We start from the raw sequence: 27,781 nt of genomic DNA on the forward strand, positions 1-27,781 counted from the left end.
TAGAGCTATAATTTAAAATAATCTTATGCATGAATTACAAATATTAATAAAGTAACTCTGCATATATAAATATTTCTAGCAGAATTTAAAGCATTCAGAATGTACATAAAAGTGGGGGTTTTTTATTTGGTAGGGCCAGATGTGCTTCTTCTCAGTTCATCGTTGCTTTAATAATGCTTTGTACATAGCAAAACCCAAAACTGCAAAGACAGTAGCACCAAAACTTGCTCGGAGCCAAAACGTAGAGCTCTTGAGGTCCGCTTGTGTCACATGCCTAAAATTTAACACACATACAAAATCAGGTTAATTCCATGACAGGAGTATCAGACAACTTGTGCTAAATAACTCTGCTTTTGGAAATTCATCACTACACTTGTCACAGGCAAGCAGCTTACAACTCAGCCTTACGAGTACTTATACAGTCATTTTACTTTTCTTAAAAGCTTAGGACTTGATCTGCAGCCCTGATCACATTAGTAGATCTCACTAAAGTCAGAGAGCTCACACAGCTGAAGAGAAATGCAGGAGCAGATCATCAGTCATGAATGTGGGGAGGGCAGTGTGTCTTCTTTGAGAGTGCCAACAAACACTCAGAAAAGGAAAACAAAAATAGCTAGCAAATAATTAATTAACCCATAGTGAGAACAACTCTGTCCAGCAAAATCCTTTTTTTTTAATGTTGTTTGCATATTTCTGCTTTTCCATGAAAAACTTTCCAGTCCTGTTGAATATCTACTTACACTTCTTCCTTCAAAAAGGTTTATGACAAGTAGCAAGTAATATTTTTCCAAAAGCTAGAATCAAAAGAAGGACCATTTGTAAATCCCTTTCTTCCCAGTACAGTCACAAGAACAGCAATAGAAACAGTCATCCAATACCAAGCTGAAAGCTAAGAGAAAGTGCTAGTGAAACAAGCAGTGACAATGGCATCAACAGAAGACAAGATGTAACAGTATGAAGTGACTGTATGACATAAAAAGCCACATCTTGCATGACAGTAGAGACAGCCAATGACCCAACTCTCCCAAATATTGCAGTAAGTCTGTGAGCATGCTCAGTTAAACACGGCTAGCCATCCTCAAAAGTAGTCTCAAGTATGACAGCTTACCATAAAGCAGGAGCTACCGTTTAAAACAAGTTATCATAAATGCCATAAGTCAAAGCACAAGAAGTCCCTAAACAACAGTAAAGGTTTTGTTTCTTTGTTTGCTTTTGTTTAAGATAGAACTTACAACAGAACTTCACTAGCCTACGTATTTTAGCCTGTATTAATCACCATGGGTTACTCAGTGAAAGCTGCAGGAGTATTAAATATAAGGAGCATAGAGATCCTAAGCATACACGGTGCACAAGAGAGTTCATATAGTGTGACCTGCAGAGCTATAGCATACAAGCTGTTTAATAAAGCAGGAATTGTTACTTGTTATCAAAATACACAAAACCAGTTTAGGATATTCTTTAGTAGACATTTGCAGGAGCAATATAAGCCATATAGATACTCAGTGTACTGTCATACCACATGCTGAAGAACAGGCTCTTTGGTGCACAAACAGCGAAACACAGCTGGTCTCTAAAAACCCCTAATCTTATTTAAGAATATCTTGCTGGGTTATGGAACAGATCAAATTCATGAATTCCTGCAAGCATTAGTTCTTCTACAGCTAGTTTTGACAAACTCTCTGCAAACTAGATGTCAAGTGGTTTGCTGAGGGGAAGAAAGGGAAAAGGCAATGGCAAGGTCACCTTAGTTTGGCTGTTGTTACCTGTCTTCAAGTAAACGTGGACCAAGAGATGACTCCATGAAGATGGAATCTTCTACAAAGTTGACGGCGTGCACCTGCTGCATAATACTGCTCTCCTCGTCTGCTAACAGCATGGCCCCCAACTCATCTATGTAGGGTCTTAACCTTTTTACACACATGCACAGTTTGTAGTTCATAGCATGGCTCAACAACAGCGTCTCAAATATGCTCAAATAACAAAGCCCAGAGAATTTATAATTCTTAGCCATCTAGCCCCTGATTCTTGTGCAGTTGTTAAAAACTTAGTGCTTGGGGAAAAACAGAAATAAATGGAGTTTGTACTTTTGATGAGCTAAGTAAAATATATGATTTTATGTAGCTAAATGCCATTGCTTTAAGGACAAAGAAAACTGCTTAAGAAACTGAATCTCTTCCCACTCCATCCCCAAAGCCTCAACTTTCATGTGTCCACAGATACTGCAATACTCCTGCACCATACACACGAGCTAGAGTACCTGTGCTAAACAGACTGGAATGACTCCAACACATCAGCCTTAAAACTGACAAGATCTCATTACTGTTGATAATTCAATTAAAGACTGTATTTTATCACTACATGTGGTGGTTTTTTTAGTAAAAGACTGTAAAACCCTTGTCTTCAGATCTGTAAATTATAAAATTTATCTGTGTATGTTAAAATAAATCACTTGTATGTAACATGATTTTAATAGATTATGTGACAATCTCTGTTGGGGGAGTACTTGTAAAACTAACAATTCTCAAGTTTAATTTGGTTAATTCAAATGCTCAACTATTTGTATAATTTAAAAAAATTCCTTTAAATGTGCAAATCACTGTTTAAATTGCAAATGAATGCTTTTGCATTGCCTCATAAAGCACTCTCTCTCACATCTAGATTTTCTGATTCCTATCTATAATTTGCCTTGTTTTGACTTCTGCACATGTCCATATTTAATGGTATGCAAGAAACTTGCTGAGCGTGCTTCATCCTTTTAAAAACAATATATTCTCAGTCATGATAAAATCCTCTTTTCATGTCTAAAGGGAGAGCAAATTGACTCTGATCCCCCTTCTAAGCCCAACAGTAACAGACTCTTTTTTATATATTTAGTTTCTTTTACAAATTCATTTTATATATTTAGTTCCTTTATTTAAATAAATAAATATTTAATTTATTTAAATAATTTATTTAAATAAAGGAACTAAATCAAGGCAGGGATTTGTCTTATAACCTCAAGGAAATCTACTGACTTCAATAAGAAATGATTAGGGCTCTCCGAACATCTCAGCCCAAAGATCCAAAGTCCAGAAATACTTACTGACACTCAGAACACTATGGATGTCTAATTGCTTAACACCTTTGAAAAAAATGACGATTTTTCTTCCTTACGCTGTCATAAATTCAGTTTTTGCAAATTTGATCCCTAATATCATTTAGCTGCCATTAAGGGGGGGGGGGGGGGGGGGGGGGGGAGGGGGGGAATCTGTCTGAAATAATAAAAAACAATATTTGTTTCCAGTACAGGTTCTTTGGCATGAAGGTGGCTATAATGCAGAAAAAATTTTCTCAATAGATACTGAAAAATTCTACCTCTTCAAGAAATAATGTTCAAATTTTATTTCAGTGTAGTTGTATTTATGAAACTAATTTTCACCAATGGTAGAAATTATTACTGCCTTGCTAGTAAGACAGTAACTCTGAATTAGAAAAATTATTCTCTCCGAGGGTAAAACATATATGGATGTGCACATATAGACACATACAGTAGTAGTTAGGACTCCATAAATGAAGTTGTATTTGAAACTGTTGCTTATTAGTAATAATAACTAGCTTTCAAACTTCCCAAATAGATTGGTGTGTGTATTTAATCATACAATTAGTTCCACATACATAAGAAAGTCTAGAAATTTTGCCTTTGGTGTAAAATTCAGATTTTAATGCACTTAAAAGACAGATTTTTATTCAACCTACCCTTAATAATGAGTCAACTTGTCACTTGTTGAATAAGATCTTTGAAATCTGTACAGTCTTTCTTTTAAGAGGCTTTAACAACTCACAAGAAGTTTGCAACATGCACTTATCAAGAGGTTAACTGAGCATGCCTGTCATGGTTATACACAGAAAATCGCTGAGTTATGGGCCAAGACTGACACTTTTCCCCACGTCAGCAGCAGAAGAATCCCAAGTCTGCGAAGGTTTACCCTTAACTATAAAAGTTCAAAAACATTCCTGTATTAACTACAAAAGCATTTTAAAAGCACAGTGGTGAGGCCAACAGGCTAGTCACATGGCTACTCACACCAAAATTATAAACAAGTTAACGCAGCCAGCAAGCAGCAGCAGCAGCAGCCTGCTCTGACAGACAATAGGTTCTAACAATAAAATATAAGCAACTGAATTCCAAAAACATCGCGTAACATGCGCAAGCTGCCGCAGCTTCCCTTCAGGCACGTATTTTCCTAGGATGCAAACCAATTCCAGCAGTTAGAATTTTCCCCCATGCATTAGTCATCTAAAATGTGAAAAGCTCCAAGTGCATCTTATTACCTACAAAACCTAAAAAGAATGTAAAATGCCAATTCAATATATTCTATTTGGAAAGAAATCAGGGGACGCAGCTTTGCAAATTTCTACTCAGTATGGGGCATTAAACAGTTTAGAGAAGGAGGAAAACAGGTAAGTAAAATATTGTTACACTGTTCTAATTTGGGGGACACCTAAGTATAGGGATAGATTTCTGCAATTAGATTTAATGGCAATATACTATAGTTTTGAAAAATAATCTGCGTACACTGCACATAGTGAAAAGTAAACCCTGGTTTATACTCTTAAAACTTTCCCATTATTACAGGAAAATGAAACTATTGTCTTAACTTTAATTTCACAGAAGGAAGGTTTTCACAGAAAAAAAAAAGTCTTACAAATAATTCCTGAAACAACCATGTTTTATATGCAAGTAGAACTTCACTTCTATTCCACAATATTTAAAAACTTTAGAAGGAAGAAAAACGTGCTCTGAGAAGTCTCCCTCACCGAACAACACAATTCTCATGCATTAGAATTATTTTATTTTGAAATTAACTTAGCTGACAGAAAAATGCCACTACTGTACAGGCAAAAGGCAACAAGTGAATGATTTAAAACCAAGAAAGCAGAAAAACACACTTAAAATTGATGCTCTGGAGTTAAAAAAACAACAACAACAGGCCAAAATCCAAGCTCATCATTAAAGAAAGGGTTAGAATGATGCAAGCAGAAACCTTGCTTTTAAAAAGAGGTAAAACAATGTAGTAAAAAGAGATTAAGTGCCAGCCAGACAAATACAAATGAACACCTAAAGGAAAGAACAAATTAAAAATATAAAAATGCTACAGGATAGTAATAAGTCTGATACATGCATGCATAGTGCTTTGAATGCAGTGCCTTCTTCCTCAAAGAACCAATAAATTGTGATCCTGGGTAGTTCAAACCAACAATCCTGTTCCTGTACAATAAACACCTCCAAAACTGAACTTCCACGTTTGTTGAATTTGCCTTTCTGATAGCCTACAAACCCTTGGGAGAGTCTCTGAAGTTTGTCCGTAGAAGAGAAACTGAAGGTGGGCATGAATAGGTTTTTCAGTTGCACAGAGGCAATGTTCTTCCTTTAATTACTAAGGTGGGAATATTCATATTTTGCCTTGGTAACAGTGTTTAAGCATTACTTAGCAACAAATAATACAGGAAGGGGTCTAATGTGAAAAATTTCAGTTTACCTACTTCCACTGTCTAAAGCTTCAGAATAAGAAGGGATCAGAAGAATAGAGTACTCTTGAGAAACCTCCTTTACCCATCAGTTATCTAACTCTTGCCCAACTATCTGACCTAATGGTAAGCACTTGTAAAGGCAAAATAAGAAAAGTTATATAAACTAACTAAATCAGAAAATCCTTCTTGATTCAAATGCTTTCTCTAATCTATATCACAAATCATTAGATTAAAAACGCATCTAAGGAGCTAACATTTTTAAACAAGGAAACCATCTCTACCGCCCTATGTCTATAATTAGGAGCTATTCCCTCTTGCTTGCAGATATCTCAGCTCTACTATATATGCAGTTATACAGGAGTCCATGTACTGAATGGTGAATAACCTGCAGCAATGTGTTCGGTGAGGAAACTTCTCTGAAGAGCTAACTAGGAAGAGAGTTGGTGAGATGAAGTGAGCATGCTGCAAACCTGCAACAAAACCCTAGCGACTAACTGAATGACTACAGACAAAGAGATTCTAGCAAATAATTTTTCCTTTCTGTAGGGTCAGTGGAAAAGCCCATGAGGAATTCTCCTTACCTTGAATTACAGACTTTTTTAGGCAGCAGTAGATTCCTATGCTTATTCCACACTATCTAGTGACAAGGTGTGGAATGACAGCATCCCGAGACTTCTCATAAAAAAATTTCAATACCTTGAGTCCTTGACAGTATTTCAGACGAACAAAGTGCAATGTCTAATGCAGGATTCAAAAAAACCCCACAGGCCAATACAAGAGACAAACAAGCCATGACAGCTAATGTAGCAACCCAAAACCATTCCAAAAAATGAGGATGTGTTATAGAGGTGATTTCAGCCTCAATAATAAAGAGTTGGGATTTTCTAGCAGTGACTGCTGAATGAAGTTTTATAGCGACAGCATGCAAAGAGATTGCTGTTTCAAGGGATTTTTGTCTAAGGGATGACTGCTGTAGAAGAGATGCAGCATGAACAGTCTCACTCATTCACAGTCTTTTCCTAAGCTAATGAGTTTTTCACCCTTCTCTGAACTCTCACTCTGTGGTTAACACTTTTATCTTGGACTAAAGTGGTATTTCACAAAGATGCTCAATACTGTAGGTGGGTATATCAGTAGGCCTCCTGTGTGTGTGTAACTTGCATTTATAGGAGACAGCCACTCTTACTTGGAGCAGCTACACCTGAAAATAGTAAAAAGTACTAACATACATGGACCAGCAGCATGTCAGGATATTCTAACCACAGCCTTCAAATAAACACATTTATCCTAGTTGCCTCCAAGAATCACATTTATCATATAAGCCTCCAAGAAGGCTATAAAGGATGGAACCACAACACTACAAAAATTGTTTGGTTTGAACTCCCATTTGCTGGGGTGAGATGACAAGTGCTGAGGTGTTAGTAAATAGTGTGTCAAAAACTGCCCGCAGTACACAGAAGACAAGGTATAGCACTGTTTTCAACGCGGAAAACCAGTTATCTCTCTTTACCAATTGCTTTTTCCAAAGTGCCTGCAAATGTTTAACCATTTACCACTTTTTACATGTTGCGTTTTATTCAGAGAGGAATTGGATGTTAAAAGCTATAGATTTTTTTACATAAAATACCCACTCTTTGTGCAAACCAAGCATAACACACACACACAGAAATTCTATGAATTCCCAAATATCAAACAACTAGCAAATATAAACATGTAATACGTTATACGATGCTGCTATAGTCAAGCTGTGCCTTTATGAAAATATTTGTGTAACTGATATCTAAGAGGCACTGCCTCTAATCAATACTAAACAAACCTATGTCTCAAGTGAGACACATTACATAGATTTACAGACACTACTTAATGTCCATTACCAGTTCCCTAAAAACACAGTCCTAATTTCTCCACAGTATTTTTGCAATCACTAAGTGCCTGAGCCAACTACCAAACTGGTAACGTTTCAAAGAAATCACTGGACTAAGCTCGAAAGACCGAAAGTACTTTCAAGTTAAACAAAGTTTGACAATTTTATGACAATTATTAAAGTAAGCATCTGCCTATTTAGTGGATATGGAGTGAAAAATCTGCAGTATATAAGGTTACCAACTGCTTTTTTTTTTTAAAAAACCACTTTATTTTAAAAGCACACCTGGTACCTAGTAAATAAAGTTAAGGACCTGTTAAGAACTGCAGTGAAGAGTTTGTTCTTTACAGATTGCAGCAAGTCTGAGTTGAGGAAGTTCTGACAGATGCAAAATGTACACCTGTTGCAGGCGCACATACAGCGTAACCGGGCATGGCTGCGAAAACACACAGAAGGACAGGAGTTGAAATCTTGCTCATAAAATAAGGTGCACATTAGGACTGTGCCACAACCAAGAGAGATTTAGGAATAAAAGGTACATTTGAATGAGTAAGGAGAGGAGAAAAAAAATACACTGGGGAAGCAAGGGTACAACTACAGCTGTGCAGAATTTTAAGGTTACATGTTCTACGTCTTGGACATTTTGGCATTACTACCATACACAGATCTTAATAGCAAAGCATAAACATGAATGAAAATGTTTGCTGAATTTATTTAAGTTTGTAAGGAAAGCATCTAAAGGCTTCTCAGTATGTCTGCACAGCAATAGATAACACCCCTTTTTCAAAGGAAAGTAAGCCACATTTTCTACCACTCTGAATGCACACTTTACAAAGTGACAGTTACCTCTACCTTTCCCACCCTAACAAACACACATGCTTGAAAACTAGGGGAGAAGCAGGAATATTGATATGACAAAACATTTGGTCAGTGCTACACTTTAGTGGTTTCCCAGTATTCCAGCGCTACAAAATAAAAACAAGTGAACAAAAACAAAACAAAGTTTTACAAATCTAATTCAATAAATTCAGTTTCAAATATTTAAAAAAAATTCCTATTATTTTGGGTGAAAGTGACATTAGTTCTATTTAATTTAAAGCAAATGTCAGCTGTCATACTAGACTCCATCTGCTGTGATATTTATGTAGTTCAACACCATATTAAAAGCTCCACCCACCAAAAAAAGAGATGCAAAGTGAGCTTAGCAACAGTGAGATGTGTAGTGAAGAAGAATGTGAGCTTAAGTATCTTCTATCTGAAGCCCAAAAGGTGTTTATACAGAAATTCTATTAAAAAATACAAGTTCTATTAGATGAATGAACTGAAGCACATAGTAATAAACACCCTGAAAATAAAAAAAGCTTCAAGCAGTGCAGTGGGGGAACTGTTGTTCACTAAAGAGTGTCATTACTTGTAATCAACTGTCAAGTTGAGCTATTAACAAGGATTACAGTACAACTTATTCAGAAGTATCTCAAAAATACCAAGATATGAATACTGACAAATTGAGTTATGCATTCACAGTAAGGACAGAACAGAACCCTACCTATTCATTGGAATTTGCAACAGGAGCTGGATGAAGTAGTGTATTCTTTAAAAAATACCTTTGCAACAATAGCTGACACTGATTTACATGTTGGATACATACCAACTTTCTCAATCTGAAATAATTTGAAGATTCTACTCAAGTCATGTATGTCTCTCTGTTGCTAAATCTCAGTGAGGCAGTTCCATCCTGGTGGCTAACAATGACATGCAGTGGTATTGTGCATGACCCATGCAATATGAAAAATACAACAGTTCAAGTACTTACGGATACATTGCCATAGTTGTCAGTTTAACAAAGATATCCTTACTCGGCACATCAACCGTATTACAAGTAAAGGCTTGAGGTGGAGGCATTTTGTGTTTTTTGCAGAATTCAGCAGGAGAAATACTGTATTCCTGTCTAACTTCATGCAAGTCAGACTTCGCAGCTACCACTAAGCATGGTATTCTGCTATCCATGAAGTGCTGCTGCAAATTTGAAGAAAAAAGTGAAAGAAACAGTATACGATACATTCAACCTGGAACAGCCTGAGTTGAACTATTTGCAGCAGCATTAAGAAATATTCATTGCACTGAAGTCTAGAAGTTCTAGAAGCAGAATATTTTATATAGACAAGTAAGTAGACATTAGCTTTGTATGAATAACAAAACTGCATTTTTAATGCATCAGCCATATATAACCAGCACTCATCAATAAAATGTCTTTTAAACACTAGAACTTGTGTATAGGACCAGTAACTGACACTGAGTATTTTGTCAGTGAACAGATATATAAATGTAAAGGTTTGTGTATATAAACTATACAAACCTTAAAAATCCTGGCACAGTACTCAAAGGACTTCGGGTTACTGACATCATATACCAGGCAGACAGCATCGCATATGGTCTCAGTGTCAGTTAAAAATTCAGAGTCACTGACATCATGTAGCTGGAAAAAAAGATGGTCGGAGAGGGAGAAAAGCTTTGTCATTGTGCAGTTAAAGGAATTTTATAACTAACTTTTTCTCATAATTTTTATGGTGCATTTTTATGTATCCTTAGAACTAACAGACTGACAATAGGCAGAATTAATGAAAAAGAAATAGTAGGAATTTACCATACAGCCAACATATGTGAGCTGTTAACATCACATCTGCAGGCAATCACAACTTCAGCATAAAAAGTTACATTTACTTTAACACAAAGTCTTAGATTCCCATAGAAACTGGCATTCATCCTACAGAGGAAAACCACAGAGCAGAGGACTAGATCTTGGAAAACAAAGATAGATATCATATTATCATAAAGGAAAACTACAGTGGAACGAGCTTTAAAGAAAGTATTTCACCCACTGAAGATTAACTTCAGCCATCCTAATCACCCTACGTGACAGATTCCTCTTTACTGAATAGGTAGATTGCTTGCTGATAAATTATCATGTTATAATTTGATGCCCTGTAGCATAAACATGATGGGCTGGGTTCTGCACAATTTAGGTCAAGGTTTCAAAAATAACAGGTCCTGAACAGGTTCAGTTTAGAGTATTAGCAACATGTAAAACCATAAGTTATGTGAGCCAGAAAAGGGGGGGGGGGGGGGCGGGAATCCACATTTATGAAGAAGAGACAATTAAAACAGCAATTTGTTTGCAGAATGCTCTGAACAATTCACTGAATTTTAAGATTAACCAGTCACATGCAAACGATAATGAGGCAACCTTACCAGCAAGTATTTTTCCTGGCCATATACATAGACTGTATTAATGGCATAGTAAGATTTGTGTTCTGCACGTATTTGCCTCTGTCTCTGAAAATGCAGAATTTCATGTTAGACCACAGCAACTTGCCCCTTTGTTAGATTTGAACAGCTGTTTTACTCCATTTATTAATGAATGAAAATTACAGTAATCTGTGGTTTATATTGCAAGTAAATGCATAGCTATAATCCATGACGTACAAGTAATTATTGCATGCAATAGCCATTTGCCTATTTGCTAAAACAAAACCAAAACAAAACCCTCCCCAACAATTCTATATTCCCTCATAGAACTCTCCAAACTCAGTAATAGTCAGCAAAGCTCTAAGATCAATTCGTTTTGCTGTTTAACTCAAAAGCATATATAGGTGAATATAAGCAAAAGGTTTCTTACTATCAGATTTCTTCCAAGAAGAGCCTGAAGAACTCCACTTTTCCCACAGCCTTTCATTCCAACAACGTTGCATCGGAAAACATTTCTCTGAGTCTGTTTTTTCTGGAGGTCTATCTTTTTATCTCTTGTTACTTTTGAAAAAAACACAAATATTTTTCACAAGATGTACATGCATGTATGTATGTATGTGAAAACATGGAATAATTGTCCACTTACATTAAAATGCACACAAAACAATCAAAAATATTAAATAAAAGGTTTTAATTCAGCAGAAAGTAAAGAAAAATAAGTGAAAAAAGACAATTTGTTTGAACAAATTACTCGAGTAGATTTCTAAATTTAAATTCCTAAGTTGTACCAAATTTGGGGGTTTTTTTAATTACCTGTAATTGCTGATGCTTGAGATTCTTGTTCTGCAAGTATCGAGTAGCCTAAATAACCCAGGTACTCCAGGCAACGCTGTACATCCAAGTATGTGGTTAGTCTAGCAGAAGGGACAAAAAGAAGTTTCTAAATTGTTAGCATCTGTGATAACAATTCTTTACAGTACTGAAACAATTTTTTCCTCCTATCTCCAGGTTGACATGATAGAAGTATTCCTGGCACTATGTAGTACTGAAGGACAAAGCACTCTGAAGGTAAATGGTGGCAACTTTACCCGTTTTAATAGTCAGCAAAACACTATGAAGGCAGTACTTGCTGAGGCCTACCAACCTACACCATTTTTTTTTCCTCAGCAAATAACATTCTCCTCATTTTCTGTATTTTCAATAGGAAAAAAAACTCATTATTGAACATCATTATTCACACTGTCTCTAAAGAGTAGAACAACAGAAATAAATATTTGGTAAGTTTCAGGGAGATTTTCACAGTTTGAGGAGACACTTCTTAATAGTTAGCACTAAATACTGGCCAAATCCTGAACAGGTTATAACAACTGTCTGAAGATTAGGCCACTGGATGGCTATAAAAACATGACTGCCTGGGTCAATTTTCAACTATTAAACTTCCACTCTTTCTACTAGATTTTTAAGAAGAATCTACAAACACATTATCATACCCAAAGTTCTCAACTACTAAAATGTAATGTATCACACTTACGTCCACTGAGAGAGAAAGCCCTGGTATGTAATCCACCCCCTTTCATTTGTACAAACAGTGTTGTTAACATCAGGTCCCCATGGCATATAAGGGAAGACTTTGAACAAATCTTTCAATTCATCAGGAGACAGAGCACAATCTCTATCCTGAAAACAAGCATATGATATCAGACATAAATCACTTAATTCATGTCTATTCTAAACTGGTATTTTCTTGCTGTACGCTTGCAAGATTCAAGAAACTGGCTATAAGGAACTGAGCTGCTTTCTTTTTAATCATTGTTCTTTTCTTGTTTTTAAATAAGACTAAATATATGAGCTAGTTAAAAAAAAATTTGGTAGTACAACTATAACTGCCAACTCTCCTTGTAGACAGAAACATAAACAGCAGGCTAGTTTTGACTGCATAGCTTAAGCCAGAGCCAGTTTCTGAATGAAATGACATAACGACAAAAACACACTTTTTGCTAGCAAAATTGCTAGCAAACTAAGTCTCTTAAGTATAAGGACACACACACACTCAAATTAAAAGCTTACCAAATCATGTTTATCAAAAATACTTTGAAGAAACAAGTATGCATGATGATTTAATTCTGTTGTGCAGTCTGGAGGAATTTTTAGCCTGTTTATTGAAAACAAATACAAGAAGTGTTAAGTGTGTTTATGAAATATAAAATATTAGAACTCAAAATACAGACTTTTTGAATTATAACATTTGGTATTTGACCTTTGCGTTTAGTTTTAATCATTTATCTTTAAAAAGATCAAAGCACATACTTTTTATTAGGAGTGTCTTTATATTATGTGATATATAGATATATAGTAATCAGGTTTTTGTTTGGTTTGGTTGTTTGTTTTTTGTGTTTTGTTTCATTTGGGTTTTTTTTATGGAAAATTATGTAGTTACATTTTTGAAAAGAAGCCACAGAGTGTCGATCTCTTAACTTTTTAATTTGGGGATTTTCAAAGGATCTCAAGTGCTATGAAAATACTGACAAGCCTTTTCTAATTTGTTGCCACATACAATAAGCAACTGCTCAGATTCATGTTCCAGTTTTGTATTAAGAGTCTCTTCTGCCATCTTTCTTATGAAGAGAGATTGCAGTACATGCTTTGGCACAAGAGACAGGAGTTCTTCCTTTGCAATTTTCAGTCACATGAAGATTTTGGCTGGTAGGTCATAAAGTAAGACAGATACTTGATGTAACAATGTGTTAAATAAACAAACTACAATAACCCTTTCCTTCTGCCAAAGCAGGAGGCAGCATATATTAAATACATGTAAGTTAAAGAAAGCTAAAATAAGTGATACATACGGAGGAAACAAGTACTCTGGTGTAAGCTCTAAGTCATCATCATATCCAAATCGACGTAAAACAGTCCAAGTTGTTTCATGCCTTCCTCGCTGAATGAAAAGTGTGTGTAGAAAAAGAAAACCTAAAAATCAAATGATGAAATTGTAAGGCCCTGAAGTGCTTTATCTGCTACAAGTACTTTTAATAGAATCAGACTGAAAACAAAAAAGCTTGAAATACACATCCAGATTTTAAACCTCCTGGGTGACATTACAGCATTATCTACACAGACTGAAGGTTCTGAAATCATGTTATTTGTAAAAGTGTCCTTCAAAGAACTGTTTCCTTAAAAAAACCCACTTGGTTTCCTTTTGTTGTTTGCTTCTTTCAGTACTAGCATTTTAGAACTTAGCTGTATGAAAACAGAGACAAAAATATTTTCAACAATTTAAAATCGTAAGCCTTAGCAAGAAGCCTGTAGAGTAGTCTCACGGAAGTCTGCCTTTAGTTTTCCTGTACCAAAACAACTGGGTATGATTTTTGTTTAGCACTTTCCAGGGCTTAATGAACACTGAGATTTCACTGCTTAGTAAGGCTATGCCTTAAGATTCCCACTCTTTACAATTTCTCACAAGTCCTATTACATATGTAAGCTCCACAAGCAAAGCAGTTACACTGATGCTCAGAAAAACATTTTTTCTCCTTTCACTTTTGCCATATGCTCTGAGCAAATCTGTACAACATAGCTGTTAAAATGTTGACAGACACCACACCTTGCTGACAAGTGTTGCAGACAGTGAGCCTAGAGACAAGACACAGATTTAACTAGGAGACAATCTCTTTTGAATCAGTATACTTATTTGGATTCCAAGCTCTGTAATGAGAAGCAAGAAAGACCTTACTTTATTCACTCCGTTATTCCCCATTTTAATCATCCTTTGATATCATACTGCCACTACACCCAGCTCCTGTACTCTAAAAAGAATCAAGATAGAGATCATATTCCAAAAGACTAGCTTTTTTATGTAAGAATGATTATCAACTGTATAAAGACACATCTTTTAAGAGTTAAATAAGGCTTACCTTTTAATGTTAATCCATTATCTGCAACTCCATCACTTAGGTTTTTCCTGACTACATTCTTTACATCTTCCAAAGCTTGAGGTGCCAGTGGTGTATTAAAACAAATTCTCTAACAAAAACCAAAAAGGGCATGTTAGGACCACTGGCTACTAAGCTGGACAAACAGCATATCCTGTATGAAATGCAGCCTTAAACATTCTGATAAGCTAGTAAAGGACAATCCAATTTCTTAGTGGAAACAAAGGTGCACAAACTTTATTTTATTTTTAAATACAAGCATTGGGGCTTGTACATTTAAATTTTTTTTTTATTTTGTTCTTGAACTAAAACTTGAACAATGGTTAAAAATAAAATTAATACCATTTCCATTATTACAGATCCACTCGTTTATGCTGCACCTGAAACTTTTAATATTTAGAGCCAGTTCCCTTACAATTCACCTTACTACTGTTCCTTCAAAAACAATCACTTGTTTTTCTAGAATTATATAGTTCAACTATTAAGCATGGTGAAAAGATATGCAAAAGTGTTACCTGAAAGAAGTTGAGCTCTGCATCATTGAGAGTACCATCATTATCCTGATCAGAAATTCTAAAAATGCGAGTGAGTGCTTTAACACAGGCAGGTTTCATCTAAGGAAAAAAAGAAAGTTCAGTATCTTTCTAGGCTTGAATATAAAAAGATTACACTGAATGACATCACACAGCTCAATCACATTAAAACAAATACTAGCCTTCATTTTACATTTTTAGAACATTCGTTCACACACACACACACAAAAATAAAAAGCAAGAGGAAACAAAACACTGATCTAGCAAATTTATATCCATAACTTTAAAGCAATTATTCCACATTAAATGTCCTTCTATTCAATTATTAGAAGAGCCTCAAGTTCTTCACAAGCTGAAGGTGGCACTAGTTATTAAAAAAAAAAAAAAAAATCAGTTCTCTAAATTCAGTCTTATTGCTACAGAAAGCTTTAAAAAAACCCAACTGAATGATTTCCCCCCCCAACATTTTTTGGGGGAGTGGGGGGGGAAGCCTTGCAATCCCAGTGCCTTGCAAAAATAAACAGCTCTAGAACTACAGTCAACTCTTTCTAAACAAGCACACTATCTCTATTCACCATTTCAACTATGGCTTCAGAAGGTTTCAAACATCAAATACTGCAAATCTTCACAGGGCTCATTCATCTACCAGGCAAAGCATTGATCATATGGACTATCTCTATGACAAAAGAATTGCTAGGATACCTTCCGAGTGAAGGAAAACACACACTGGTAATTCTCTCCCAACAACTACAGTGATGATGGACTCTTCTCTTCATAGAGGTCACACAGATTGCATAGAGATTGGTTTTGGAAAATTAAAAAGATTTCAGCACAACAATTTTATCACAACATTACTAACTCATAAAGATGATTCTGATGGAAGAAATCAAAACAGGGTTATTCTCTGGTTCTCTACTTAACAAAGTATTTATGATTGAAGCAACTTTCCTACTGCTCAATACTACACGGGGGTTATGTTTAAAAATTTTATTTGTATTTGCCCATGAAATTAATGTTTTTTTTTTTAAAAAAACCAAAACAACATACTCCTTCATAATACGCTCAGCTAACTACCTGTGATACTTAAAACCCAGCCATATCACTTGTTTCTTATCCCTTTTGCCAAAGTCTCACAAGATGCTCAGAAAAGTTCTTCCCCTTAAATCAGGCCAAGTCTGGAATATTTTCCCTGATATATACAGAGTTACTGTGAAATGTTTCTCTAAAGGAGAACTGAATTGAACACATGATTTTGTTCACATTACATCTGGCTTAAAGCCATTACCAAAGCTTCTCATTTTACTTAGCAGTTCACATGGGCAACAAAAAACTGTCTTCATTGCTTTGAATGAAGAAAGAGAGATCAGGTTAATACAACACAAAACAATCACCATGGTTCTGGAATATAATGCTTGACATTTGGGGGTAGGGTGGTGGTAACAGAACACACTAAGAAATGCAAAATCCACTGAAAAGGAAAGAACAGGAAAGTGATTAACTCCCCCCCACATATTATTTGCTCTTAGAATCTACGTATAAATACCTCTTTCTCCTCTGGGCAATAAAGAGGACCTGTAGGATGCAGAACAGCTTTCTGTGCATAATAAAACAGCTCAGATATATTCTTCAAGTTTTTGGCTGAACACTGAAAGAGAAAGCCTTATATTGATTAGCTAGTTTCTTGACTATTTGGTGATTTCTTCTGAAATTTAAGCAAGCATCAAACTTTTAAAGATCTAGCCCCCTCTTGTGGGTACAGTGCTGTCTTGGAAAAAAGACATCTAGCCCCTGTACCTGTTCAGTAATTAATAAAGGAAGTCTCACTACAATTTGCTGTCATACCAAGAACAGAGAAATCAAAAAGTTGTATCTACTTGGGGGGGGGGGGGGGGGGGAGGTATATCCACACATATTAATTCAATTTTTAATACTTTGCAGACATCTGTCTGGCTTAATATTAAATTTAAAACACTTGCTAAAGGCAAGAATGTGAGGAGGCTCTAAATATTAGAAGAATTTGACAGTAACATTTGATTATACAATAGTGTAATCTTCTCTAAAGAAAAATAACATATAAACTCACCATGATAATGACTTACATTTGAAATATTTTATTTTGAACAACAACAAAAAAAAAATCACCTTTTCTATTAAAAAGTTGCCATACATGCTCGGCAAGAATGTATCTTTTATTACTCATTCTAACTTCAGAAAGTCTTGCATACCTCTACACATGTTTCTATCTCTGTATATTGATTCATAATGGGAAGGATAGTTTCCATACTGCTATATTCCACTAGATCAGACTTGTTTCCAACTAATATAAGAGGCAGCCTGCAAACAAAAAAAAACGTTAAGAGCTTTAAAGACAGAGGGATAAAAAGATCTATCTCAATTTAGCATTCTACCTCCCACCAGAAGCCATTATATTATTTTCATGACGTAATTAAGTATCACTGGCAGCCAATAGGCAAAACTAAACGATAGCAGTTTTAAGTAAATTGTTTTGATATACACTTTGACAGAAATGTACTTTCTTGTTGATACTACAAAAAAACCACACAGTTAAACACAAAAGTAACTAATCATATTGTTATTATACAAAACCAGCATCAGTAGAAAAGGTATACAGACCATGTAGCCAAAACTAGTTATACCGTAACAAATATAAACACACCTGGTAAAAGCTGCCCATGAAATTCAAAATAAATAGCATTGCTGGCATATGTAATAGACCTACATACTTTAAATCTCTTGTTGCTTGGACTTCTTATATAAACTTTAAGTTTAGAATTTGACTTTCTTAAACAATTAACATCCTCAACACTGTCCATTGGCACCCATCGATGTGCAGCCTAATTCACACTTCTCATCTTTACTTATGCACCTGCTATCTTTGTCTGTCCTTTCATTGATGAGAGGAATCCATCGACTTGTTACCTAAAGTGGGGTTAAAAACAAACATGAAAAATACATTTTCAAATTTAATGTGACTGAACTGTGCACAAGTTCAACTACAACTGCCACTGCTTCCTTCCCAAGAAGGCGCATATTTACCCACAAAGGAGGAAACAAATAAAAACTGGAGCTGATTAATGAGCAACTTTCTCAGATGACTGAAATAACTGAAAACTCAGATGTTGAAATGGACCAGAAGCAATAATACATCTGTACATTCTCTTAACAACTTGATCTCAAACACCATCTTATGCATTTTAAATGTCTAATACAGTTTTCAGCTTGCCAACAATTAATAGTGCACAAGTTACATCTCAAGCAATAACTGGATAAAATGTGTTACCATACCTTATCAATAGAATTCTTGTTGTTAACAGCATATACTATACAAATCACATTTGCCTAAAATGAAAAGAAAGGAAAGGCATGGAATTCCACTGTTTAGAGACTCTAGAGCAACAGAGACAATTAAGAACTATACGCAACAACATCAGAGTAAAACCAGTTCCACTATTAGTCAAAAATTGTGTCCCTGACTTGTTTAAGCTATTTGTAGCGTGAACAACAGCTTAAACCAAATAATTTACAGGTTGAGCAGTGCCAAAGAGCATGTCTTGCAGTATGACATTCACAGCTTATGCCTGCAGGGAGATCTATGCTACCAAGAAGTCTAAACTGAAGAATCATAATTTGCAGCCTCCACTCAAGTATCAAACTAAATGCCAGAAATGGAACACAACACCATGACAGACTGTACAGAAAATGTGCAAAGGTGCTCAGAAAGAACTGAAAATAGGAAACAGAAGGAATTATAAAATTACCAAGAATCCCCTGCTATTCATAAATGCAACAGTACAACATGACAAAGAACCGAAATGGATCTTTCCAGGGTAGGATTATTTCTTTACAAAAACTGTCAATCCCGTGGCCTACTGGTTAAAAGATATATCGTCCTTTCACTTGGAAGGACAAAGCTTAAGATCAATTCACCAACACAGTGGCAGTACCTACTCTTCTTAAATAGAGGAAGGTCTACTATAGCACAGGGCACAAAACAAAACAAAATGAAATGCCAAGTAAGAAAAAGCAAGAGAAGTTTTTTTATTTCAATTTAAACTGAAGCCCATCTAATGCAGAGAACTTGAAAGGATAGATTTCTCCAAAAGCAGAAACTATTTTCTAGTAAACACTAAAATACACTTACCTGTGATATTTCATGGTAAAGCTGCTCATCACTTTGCTCTGCTTCTGCATTCAATAGAATAAGCCATTCATTAACACTAAACATTTTTGCGAACAAAACTGAAAAACTTACGAAACTGAACTAAGGTATTTCACAAAGCTCATAAGACAGCCTGGTGAAAGCTCTTGTTATTTAAACGTCTTTTTATAAAACGCACTAAAAAGTGCTTCTACTGTAAAAATAATGAAATCGATCCATTAACTCTCAAGACAGAAACAGTCTGTTGCACACAAGTTTTTTAGCAGCTATTTTAAAGAGGAATAATTACATTTGTAGACAGGTTCTCTCTGGAATGAGTCATAGTTTGCGTCCCCCTACATTTGTCAACAGTCCCTTCCTGGGATAATAAGTAGCAACACTGTTCTATAATGTAAAACTTCTACAACAGAATATGGTATATATTACTTTTATTGCAGTGTCGATGATTTTTTTTTTAGTGAGACCAAGCTTCTGTTAACCGAACCCATGAAACATTTCATCCACTAGAAAGAAAAACTCACTCCACATAAATTTAAACTCAAGTCCAACAAAAAAAATACGCGTTATTTCTTTGTTCCAAATAGGTAAACACACCAAAGATATTTCCTCAGCAGTGGTGGGAGAGAGAAGACAGGAAGGTATCTGCTAACATGGCCTAATTCTTGGCTTCCATTATAAATGGCGGAAGGATTTTTCTAGCTGTGCAACAGTTGCCTGTATTTATGATAGCAAATGAACCTTGATACTGAGCCTATTTATCTATTCAGTAAGGTCAAGGAGATTAGAATACATCAAAAAAGAAAAATACAAAATATGAAACTGACACAAAAGGATAAGGTGTCCAAACTTAGAAATTCAGAAAGACATAGAACATAAGGTATGTAAAGTCTCCTGCATCTTAGTAAATTGTTCACTGAAAGAAAGAAAAATAGTTTTGAATTCCATGAAAGTACTCACCTTTGTCTGAACCTGTAAATATGTCTGTCACACAAAGAACACTAACTTCACTGGAATATTGCTACGACTGTCTTTCATGGAAGTACCAAGAGCAGTTAATGTTAGGCTTTGAATTAGTAGGACCAGCCATCATCATCTGATTTAGTTTTATCCGATGAGTTTCTGCTTTGATCTAGTCTTTTCCTACATGTAGCTTTGGTCCCATACCTGTATGACTGTTAAAGAGGCTATGGAGTTAGATAAACAATTCCATACCACATCAGTTGACCAGTAACGGTATTGTGTAGTCCTTACCTGAATAATCCACTATGTGGGTTGGCACTCTTTCAGGGGTGACATCAGCCGGAATGGTGATTTCTTCAGCCCGTGGTGGAACCTTGGGTTGTAAAGAAACAGCAAGAAAAAGCCTTTAAAGATAATCCAAAAAATCCAGATGGTCAAAAAAAGTCATATACTATAATACACCTGCCAATTAGTCAGCTTTAAATAGAACAACTTATTAGTAGTTCAAGTACTTCTGGGGTTTTTTTTGCAATGTACTGACAGTCACTGCTACTTTCTCATTCTTTATTAGTCTACTTACTGAATAAGGAACTTCCTGCATGCTTTGCAAGAAAGCAATGTTGTTAAGGGATTCAATGAATGCTTCTATAAAACTCAAATCCACTATATCCAACCACCTATACAGAACTACTATAATAGTGAAAACTATCAACAAAACTTGAATTGCAATTTACTTTAAACAAAAGTGTCATATAAATAAAAGTTCTAAAATTTGGGTGGTTATCAAATTCAACCAATTACTTCAAAGGGCTGCACATTCTTTAGCAGGAGAGTAACGTCAGCGTTAGCATGCCATTATCGACAAATTAAATACTGTTTAATCTGTGTTTAAACATTTTAATTTTTGCACAAGATATCCTGATCCTACTCCTGTTGAAATCAGTACAAGAACTACCCCTGCGAACAGTTCATGAGTTGTTAAAAAAAAACAAACTAAAATATTCAAGACACTGAAAACAAGCATGACAGACAAAATACATGTCTCAATTTTTACACAATCATAACCTGACAACTTCCTTGCTTCTGACAGAGTGCTAAACACTAAGTTCAGAAAAGCCTGCAAAGCAAAACATGATACTAATAAAAAGTGTGTTCTGCAAAATACTGTAAACTGGCTATGGTTGCTGGCCATTTTTTCCAGAGAACACTAATCCGTATTCAGGAAGAATCAACTTAAACCTAACTTTAATGAAAACTTCCTGCACAGCTATTTATTGCCTTTTACCTGCTGACACCGAACTTGCAGGATACTTTTGTTTTCTTTTAATAAAAAAAAAAAGGAAAAAAGAAAAGCCAATCACCAGAAGAATGGCTCTTTTTAAAGCTTCAGGCTCTACTTACATCTTCATCAAGAATGATTACTGGTAATACCCAGTATATTAAACACTATTTCAAAGTCTGAAATGTCTGTTACACACACCCATATAGCTCTGATCTGCATGACTGACCTGCAGGAATTGTACATGTCTCTTTCAGCAGTTTATATAGGATGCAGTATTTTTTTTAAAGTTATTTCTGTAATTTCAGGCAGATTTTGTGTTATATATAAATGATGCTTTTTCTCTCAACATGAATTTAGAGAAATATTCTAGATTATACCGCAGGAAGAAGCTGAGAAGTGAATAGAGGCCTACAATTCACTAACTACATCAACAAACAACCTGTCAAAGGACTGGGTCCCTGAGCAGTTTAAGAACAAACAGAAACCAGAGCTCCTTTTTACCTGCAAGGTTGGGAACTAAATTCAATTATGTTAACAATCTAATCTTGACTCATGAACTGTGGTAACCTGATTTGCATTAAACACAGCGCAGTGTAGATTCAAAGAGCAGCCCATGATGTCTATTTTAAGACTTGTGATCAGAAGAAATAAACATTCATGTTTATATGTAAAAAGCTTAACTATTTGCAGCAGCTGCAGTTCTTTTTATGGTATAAATAGAACTAAGTGTTGCTTTTTTAAAGGAATAAAATGTAGAAGTAGCTTTACTTTTATTCTGGAAGAAAGCAGTAAGAGTTTTCAGTGTTTTTTACTTCAAAAGAGTCAGTAAAACATTCTTCAAAACCAGACGTAAAAGCAATGTCTTGCTTAGTTACAAAAAATGGCTAAGTTATACAATGTGACTTTTTAATTCCTCGTTCTCATTCATTTTGCAATCTACTTGCTCTTTAAATACAACACTTGAAAAAAATTGAGGGTCTTGCCTCTTTTAGCACCTTCCCATTTATGAATCTCATGCTGAAATATGCTGCCAGTTATGACCAGTTTCCACTGCTTAAAAAACCTAACTTCCCTCAGGTATCAAAGAATTAGTTTAATTAACCATGTGAAAAACAAGAAAGGAACGTAGATAAAATTTAAATTCCTAATCTTCATGCAGAGATATATTTAAACTAACCTACATCACTCTTCCAGAAGTCATTGTTGCAGTTTTAGACTTTATTTTTTTTCTAAATAGGAAACATTATTTTAAAGCAGAGCCTATTAACTTACTCTCTGAAAAAAATTATGCAACAGGATAGAAATAAAACTTAGAAAACAAATAAGGATGCTCTACCTCTTCTGGAAATTCTTCACTGACAAGAGACATAATTAGTGATGTCTTCCCAACTCTGGCTGCAAAAGCATTAAAAACAGAGATTAGATACTTTGGTTTTGTTACACTGAATAGTTGCAACCCATCTTAAAATCGGAAGTATTTTAAAAACATTTTCCAACTGACCATGTTAAAGGCTTTTTATCTGTTGTTTAAACATACTAAATATGGATGACAGCAGTTCTCTCATAATTCTTTTACTGTAAAACCTTAGGATCCATTTCACACTTCTGCATTACATCCAGAAGGGAATCAAATCCTGCTCTGTCTTACACAAAAGAATTAGCAGGTTTTAACCTTAATATAGAATGCTTAAGCAAACAAACAAACAAAAATTCAAAACAAACTAGAAATGCTTTAATATACCTTAATAAATAGAAACAAAGAAAGCACACAGAAAGGAATTTAGGAATTAACTATTTTTATAGTATTCTTGATACGATGATTGCGCTTCAGTTCTAAACTACCAAGGATAAGAGCTGGACAAGAAGACAGGGCTCTATCATCAATGGACAAAGTCTCTACAAACTAATTTGACTACTTTGAAAATGCAAGAGCATGATCTCCTTGATACAAATGAGCTGTCCCCCACAAAAAGTGAAAAAACCCCAACCAACCCTTCTGAAGTCACAGTTTCCTTAATTCAAGAAGAATATAATCTCTGCTTTAATATTCAACTCTATTCAACTAGATAAATGACTCAGTTTACCTGCAAAGTTCAGACTTCTGATATCACAGTTGGATTTCTTGGTTTTGAGAATCTTTAAGGTGATCATTTAAAATTAAGAGTTGGTAACTTTTCTCAGGGTTCCCCTCTCTAAAAAACCTTCATCTGTCAACTTCCTTTGAAAGCCTTGAAAGACTATTACTGCTTTATTTGGTTTTGAGACATTTCTTAAAAACCAACATGTTTGGATTCAAATATTATCTGGGATTGTGTATTTCCGACAGCCCTCAATTCAAGCAAAAACGTATTTCATCCTGGACATATAGCATCTTCACTAGCATGCATGTTTTATCAACCAAGACATTGCTCACAATCAGTCAGAGCCTGTATCACTGTTCCTACTGAAAACAATACAAAATGTCACCAACTGACAGAAGTTGTTTTGCTGATATCACTGCATTTACACTTGTCTATTTAATTGTATATAATTCTGAATATGGGAGGAATAAGAAGAGATGAAATTGTACGACTGATTGGTTTTGCGCAGAAAATGGAATTACTGAACTGATGATCTAGTCAAAGTACATTCAACTTATCCAAGTCTATTTTTGGTATAGTAACAAAGGGCCTTCCGACATCCAGAAATAAAAGCTTCTCTTCATCATGGTAAGTTAAAGAGTAGTTATTACAAAATTATGAAAAGCAAAGAAAAAGTTATCCTGGGGAGGAAGGCTTTTGTTTTCCTTAGGGAGAACAGTTGTAAATTTTTCCCCAGTGGTATTAGCTGGAGAGCAGTAACATGCAGGATTCTTAACAGCAATGTGGTTATGTTTTCATCAAAGATACTCATATGAGCTAAAATCATAATTTACACTGCCAGGTGTCTTCCTGCATAAACTACATCTTAAGTTTAATCCTGACATAATTAAAAGAACTTTAAAAGCTCTCCTATTTCCATAGATAAGTACTTTCCTGATAGGCAAGTAAAATTATTAATTATTACTAAAAATAGTGCAGCGTATTTTGCATCTAAGTCAGCTTTAATTTGAAACGGTGACAAAACATGTTGGCTTTGCAGATATAGAAACTCATTTCACTAATTTTATATGACTGAAAATAGAAGATTATGGACTTCCGGTTAGTAAAGATGCTCAGTATTTATAAGCTTCTGATACACTTCCAAGTGTTCCAGAGTTGTTTTTTTATGAAAATCCATAGGTTCAAGTGTAGAGATTTCATTTATTTTTCTTGAATCTAGGTCAACCATTTGCCTTTCCAATTCTGTTGATAATCTTAGAAATAACAGCCTAAACAATATCGGCTGAGTAGGATGAAGAAAACAGCACACCACTTTGTGATCATTACCTCATCTTTTCCCTCCTATATAAGTCTTTTAGGTCATGCTGCATAAAATAACATGCTGAACATATTCTGAAAATTATTGGCTATTAAAAATTTACATTTGCACCTTGGATGCTAGGACTAAACCAACCTTAAACCTGAAATGTAGACCACTGGGGATGAAAAAGGCTGTGTTTTGGAACAGGCTTACAACAAAAGGTCTTCACATGATATTTCAGAGTCTGAACCTGACGGTCTGCTGTTATCATCTAGCAAGTATTACATGGTCTAGACTAACTTGTGGTTTCAGACTAATATATATAAAAGACATGTATACGAAACAGTACTAAGCGTATAACTGACAAGTTTTCCTGATTTGTAAAACAAAATTCTCCCTTCTGTTTGTTACAATTCCAATAAAAATATAATATAAAGATGCTCACAATCTCTGATGTGTGCCATGTACTATATGTTGCTATATTTGAGACCTGTATCTTTGAAATTTTCAGGTGAACACATTGTGAACCTAATTGCCATATCAAAGCACCTGTTACACCTGTACTTAAACCACTGTACAGAGCCAGTTCAGAACACACCATTACCAAAGAAACATAAATTACGCATATTCTGAAAAGGAATTCAACTGTGTATTCAAATGCACAAATACATTTCTAAATAGACTGACTCTTGTAAAACTAGCCAAATACAAGCTTAATGAGTTAACTCTTTCTGCACAGTACCATCTCCCTGAAGATTCCTGTCTAAAGAAGTCATAGAGGATCTTTCTAGGCAGTATAGACAGAGCCAACCCACATTATAAAATAACCACATAAACTGTACTATAAATATACATGAGGTATTCAATTCTCAGGAAAGCTTTCTTAGTACTACTACATTCTTAGTATAATTAAGTAATCTTACTAACACCACTTGGTAATTACTCTGTATTCTTTTCTTGTGAGGAACTTAAGCGCACTTTTACAAACTAACAAAACAGAAGCTCCTTGCTGCTACATCTCATCATCAGTAAGAAGCTGTATCTTTGAAAGCCTAGCCACTTATTTGGGTACCTAAGTGTTAACTTAAGGACATAATTTTAGGAACATATGAAAAAGCACAGACCCACTGTAACTTTGGCATGCATGTAAGTACATGCTGTTTATTCAAGGTCACACAGTAAGTTAATGGCAGAAGCAGGAATCTGGACACCTTGGCCCTGTCCTAGCCACAAATCCGCAACACCCGACTGATAACAGCCTGGAGCACATCTGGCCACTGATTTCCAAACTCAGTAAATAAGAAAGATTTAAGTTTGGTTTCCACAAAACAAAAAAAAGTTTAAACAGGACGTGGCCAAATACAAGGCAAGAATTTCATCCCGGTTTCATCTCCAGGGACGTCCAAGAAGCACATCAACTCCGCAAAACCGACTTCCATGCTGCGAGCTCGGCATCCAGCGAAGGGAGGCGACAAGCCGGGAGCTGCCGAGCGCACGGACAGGCTCCCGGGCCCGCCGGCGCGTCCCTCCCGCCGCTGTAATCACGCACGGAGCGGTCACGGAGCACCCAATCCCGACCTCTGCCAGCCACGCAGGGCCGGGGCTCCCCTCCTCTCCCGGGCGCCCTGGGCCGGGCTCACCGCCCCAAGGCGAAGGAGCCCGGGCAGGGATGAGGGACTCCCCCGCCCCGCAGCACCAGGGCGATCTGACAGCCGGCGGCATGGCGACAGCAGCTCTCCCTCACCCCAGCGGCCCCCGCCCTGCCCCGGGGCCGGCCCGGCCCCTCCCGCACTCACGTTCTCCCACCAGCAGGATCCTCACGTCCTTCTTCATGGCCCCGCTCCCTCGCCCCGGCGCGGGGCGGCTCACATCGGGCTCGGCGGGGGAAGCGGAGCCGCTGCGGCCTGGGATCCCCTCACGCCGCGGTGTCCCCCCCCCCCGCGCCGCCTCTCCCCCGCCGCGAAGCGGGCAGGCTACGGCGGCTCGCGAGGGACAGACTAGGTAGTGGCGGCCCGCGCGCCTGCGTGCGGCTGCGCGGGGCGGTCAAGGCCGCGCGCCGCCCTGAGGCGATTTGCGCGGCCGTCCCTCAGAGGCCGGCCGGGAAGTCGCGCAGGCAGCGGGTTAGTGGGGGTCTGTCCCCCTGCGAGGGGGAGTTCTGCTCTGGGCTGCCCTGGGACGGTGACCGAGGTTTCTGCCATTAAGGAGCCATGATGCAGATTTCACGTACTGTAATGAAACGGTGCTGGCTGCGGTGGTGCGCCAGCCGAGTGAGTGCGTCCAACGCACAGGAACACATCAGAAGTGAGACAATGCGCTCCCTTTCAAATTGTGTGGTAATTTATGATCCAAGCCATAACAAATTGCTGCTCCTGGGCAGTACGGTGCAAGTTGTATGTGGAAAATTAGAGGTGCCCAGTGAGTTCATCATGCTGTTGCTGTTCTTTTTCCAGATGGACCAGGAAAGGACGCCTCAGTCCTAACAAGAGGCAGCGGCATTGGCTAGGCATTACACTGTTCGCAACACTGAGAGCGAGCTACTCCCCAGTCTTGTAGAAGCTGATACACACGCCTCTGGGATCTTACAAATGTGCATTTAGTCCAAAGTGCTTTCGGAGTGTTCAGTGACAGCAAAGGACAGTAACCTTGAAGATGACCAGCAGTTCTGTCAATTACTTTAAAAGCCATGGAGCTCCATTTGGCTAAATGAGCTAGTTGAATCCCACATGCTTTATTCACATGAAACTTCTTATTTTGTTCATTCTGGAATGCTACTGTCTTCCTGAAAAAGCTTTTGCTTCTTGGGAACTCTGTTTTCAGTTTGCCTGCATGAAGCAGTGGTCCTCTCAGAAATTCAGCTGTCAGTAGGTTTTGCAGGATCTCAGCTCTGGCCCTTTCGCC

The 27,781-nt window shown here is 36.6% G+C and overlaps 1 protein-coding gene across 4 annotated transcripts; it reads right to left on the reverse strand.

Annotated features, from left to right (window-relative positions):
- Positions 1 to 79: 79 nt before the first annotated feature.
- On the reverse strand, positions 80 to 26,752 carry RHOT1 (ras homolog family member T1). Of its 4 annotated transcripts, XM_050908304.1 has the most exons (21): positions 26,680 to 26,752; positions 22,839 to 22,897; positions 20,512 to 20,593; positions 19,243 to 19,286; positions 18,387 to 18,440; positions 17,968 to 18,020; positions 17,306 to 17,414; positions 16,624 to 16,725; positions 15,063 to 15,161; positions 14,530 to 14,638; positions 13,468 to 13,588; positions 12,689 to 12,773; positions 12,153 to 12,298; positions 11,435 to 11,535; positions 11,052 to 11,182; positions 10,625 to 10,708; positions 9,732 to 9,851; positions 9,189 to 9,391; positions 7,689 to 7,811; positions 1,764 to 1,907; positions 80 to 274 (listed from the first exon to the last, which is right to left on the reverse strand). In XM_050908304.1, the coding sequence occupies exons 1-21, from the start codon at positions 26,714 to 26,716 to the stop codon at positions 157 to 159; spliced, it is 2,124 nt and encodes a 707-aa protein (XP_050764261.1). In that variant the 5' UTR covers positions 26,717 to 26,752; the 3' UTR covers positions 80 to 156. The 4 variants fall into 4 exon arrangements, with proteins under 4 accessions (XP_050764261.1, XP_050764262.1, XP_050764263.1 ...); XM_050908305.1 differs by lacking the exon at positions 1,764 to 1,907; XM_050908306.1 differs by lacking the exons at positions 1,764 to 1,907; positions 7,689 to 7,811.
- Between the last annotated feature and the right edge of the window lie 1,029 nt (positions 26,753 to 27,781).

Source organism: Gymnogyps californianus, chromosome 19 (assembly GCF_018139145.2).
Source record: "Gymnogyps californianus isolate 813 chromosome 19, ASM1813914v2, whole genome shotgun sequence".
Taxonomy (NCBI): Eukaryota; Metazoa; Chordata; class Aves; order Accipitriformes; family Cathartidae; genus Gymnogyps; species Gymnogyps californianus.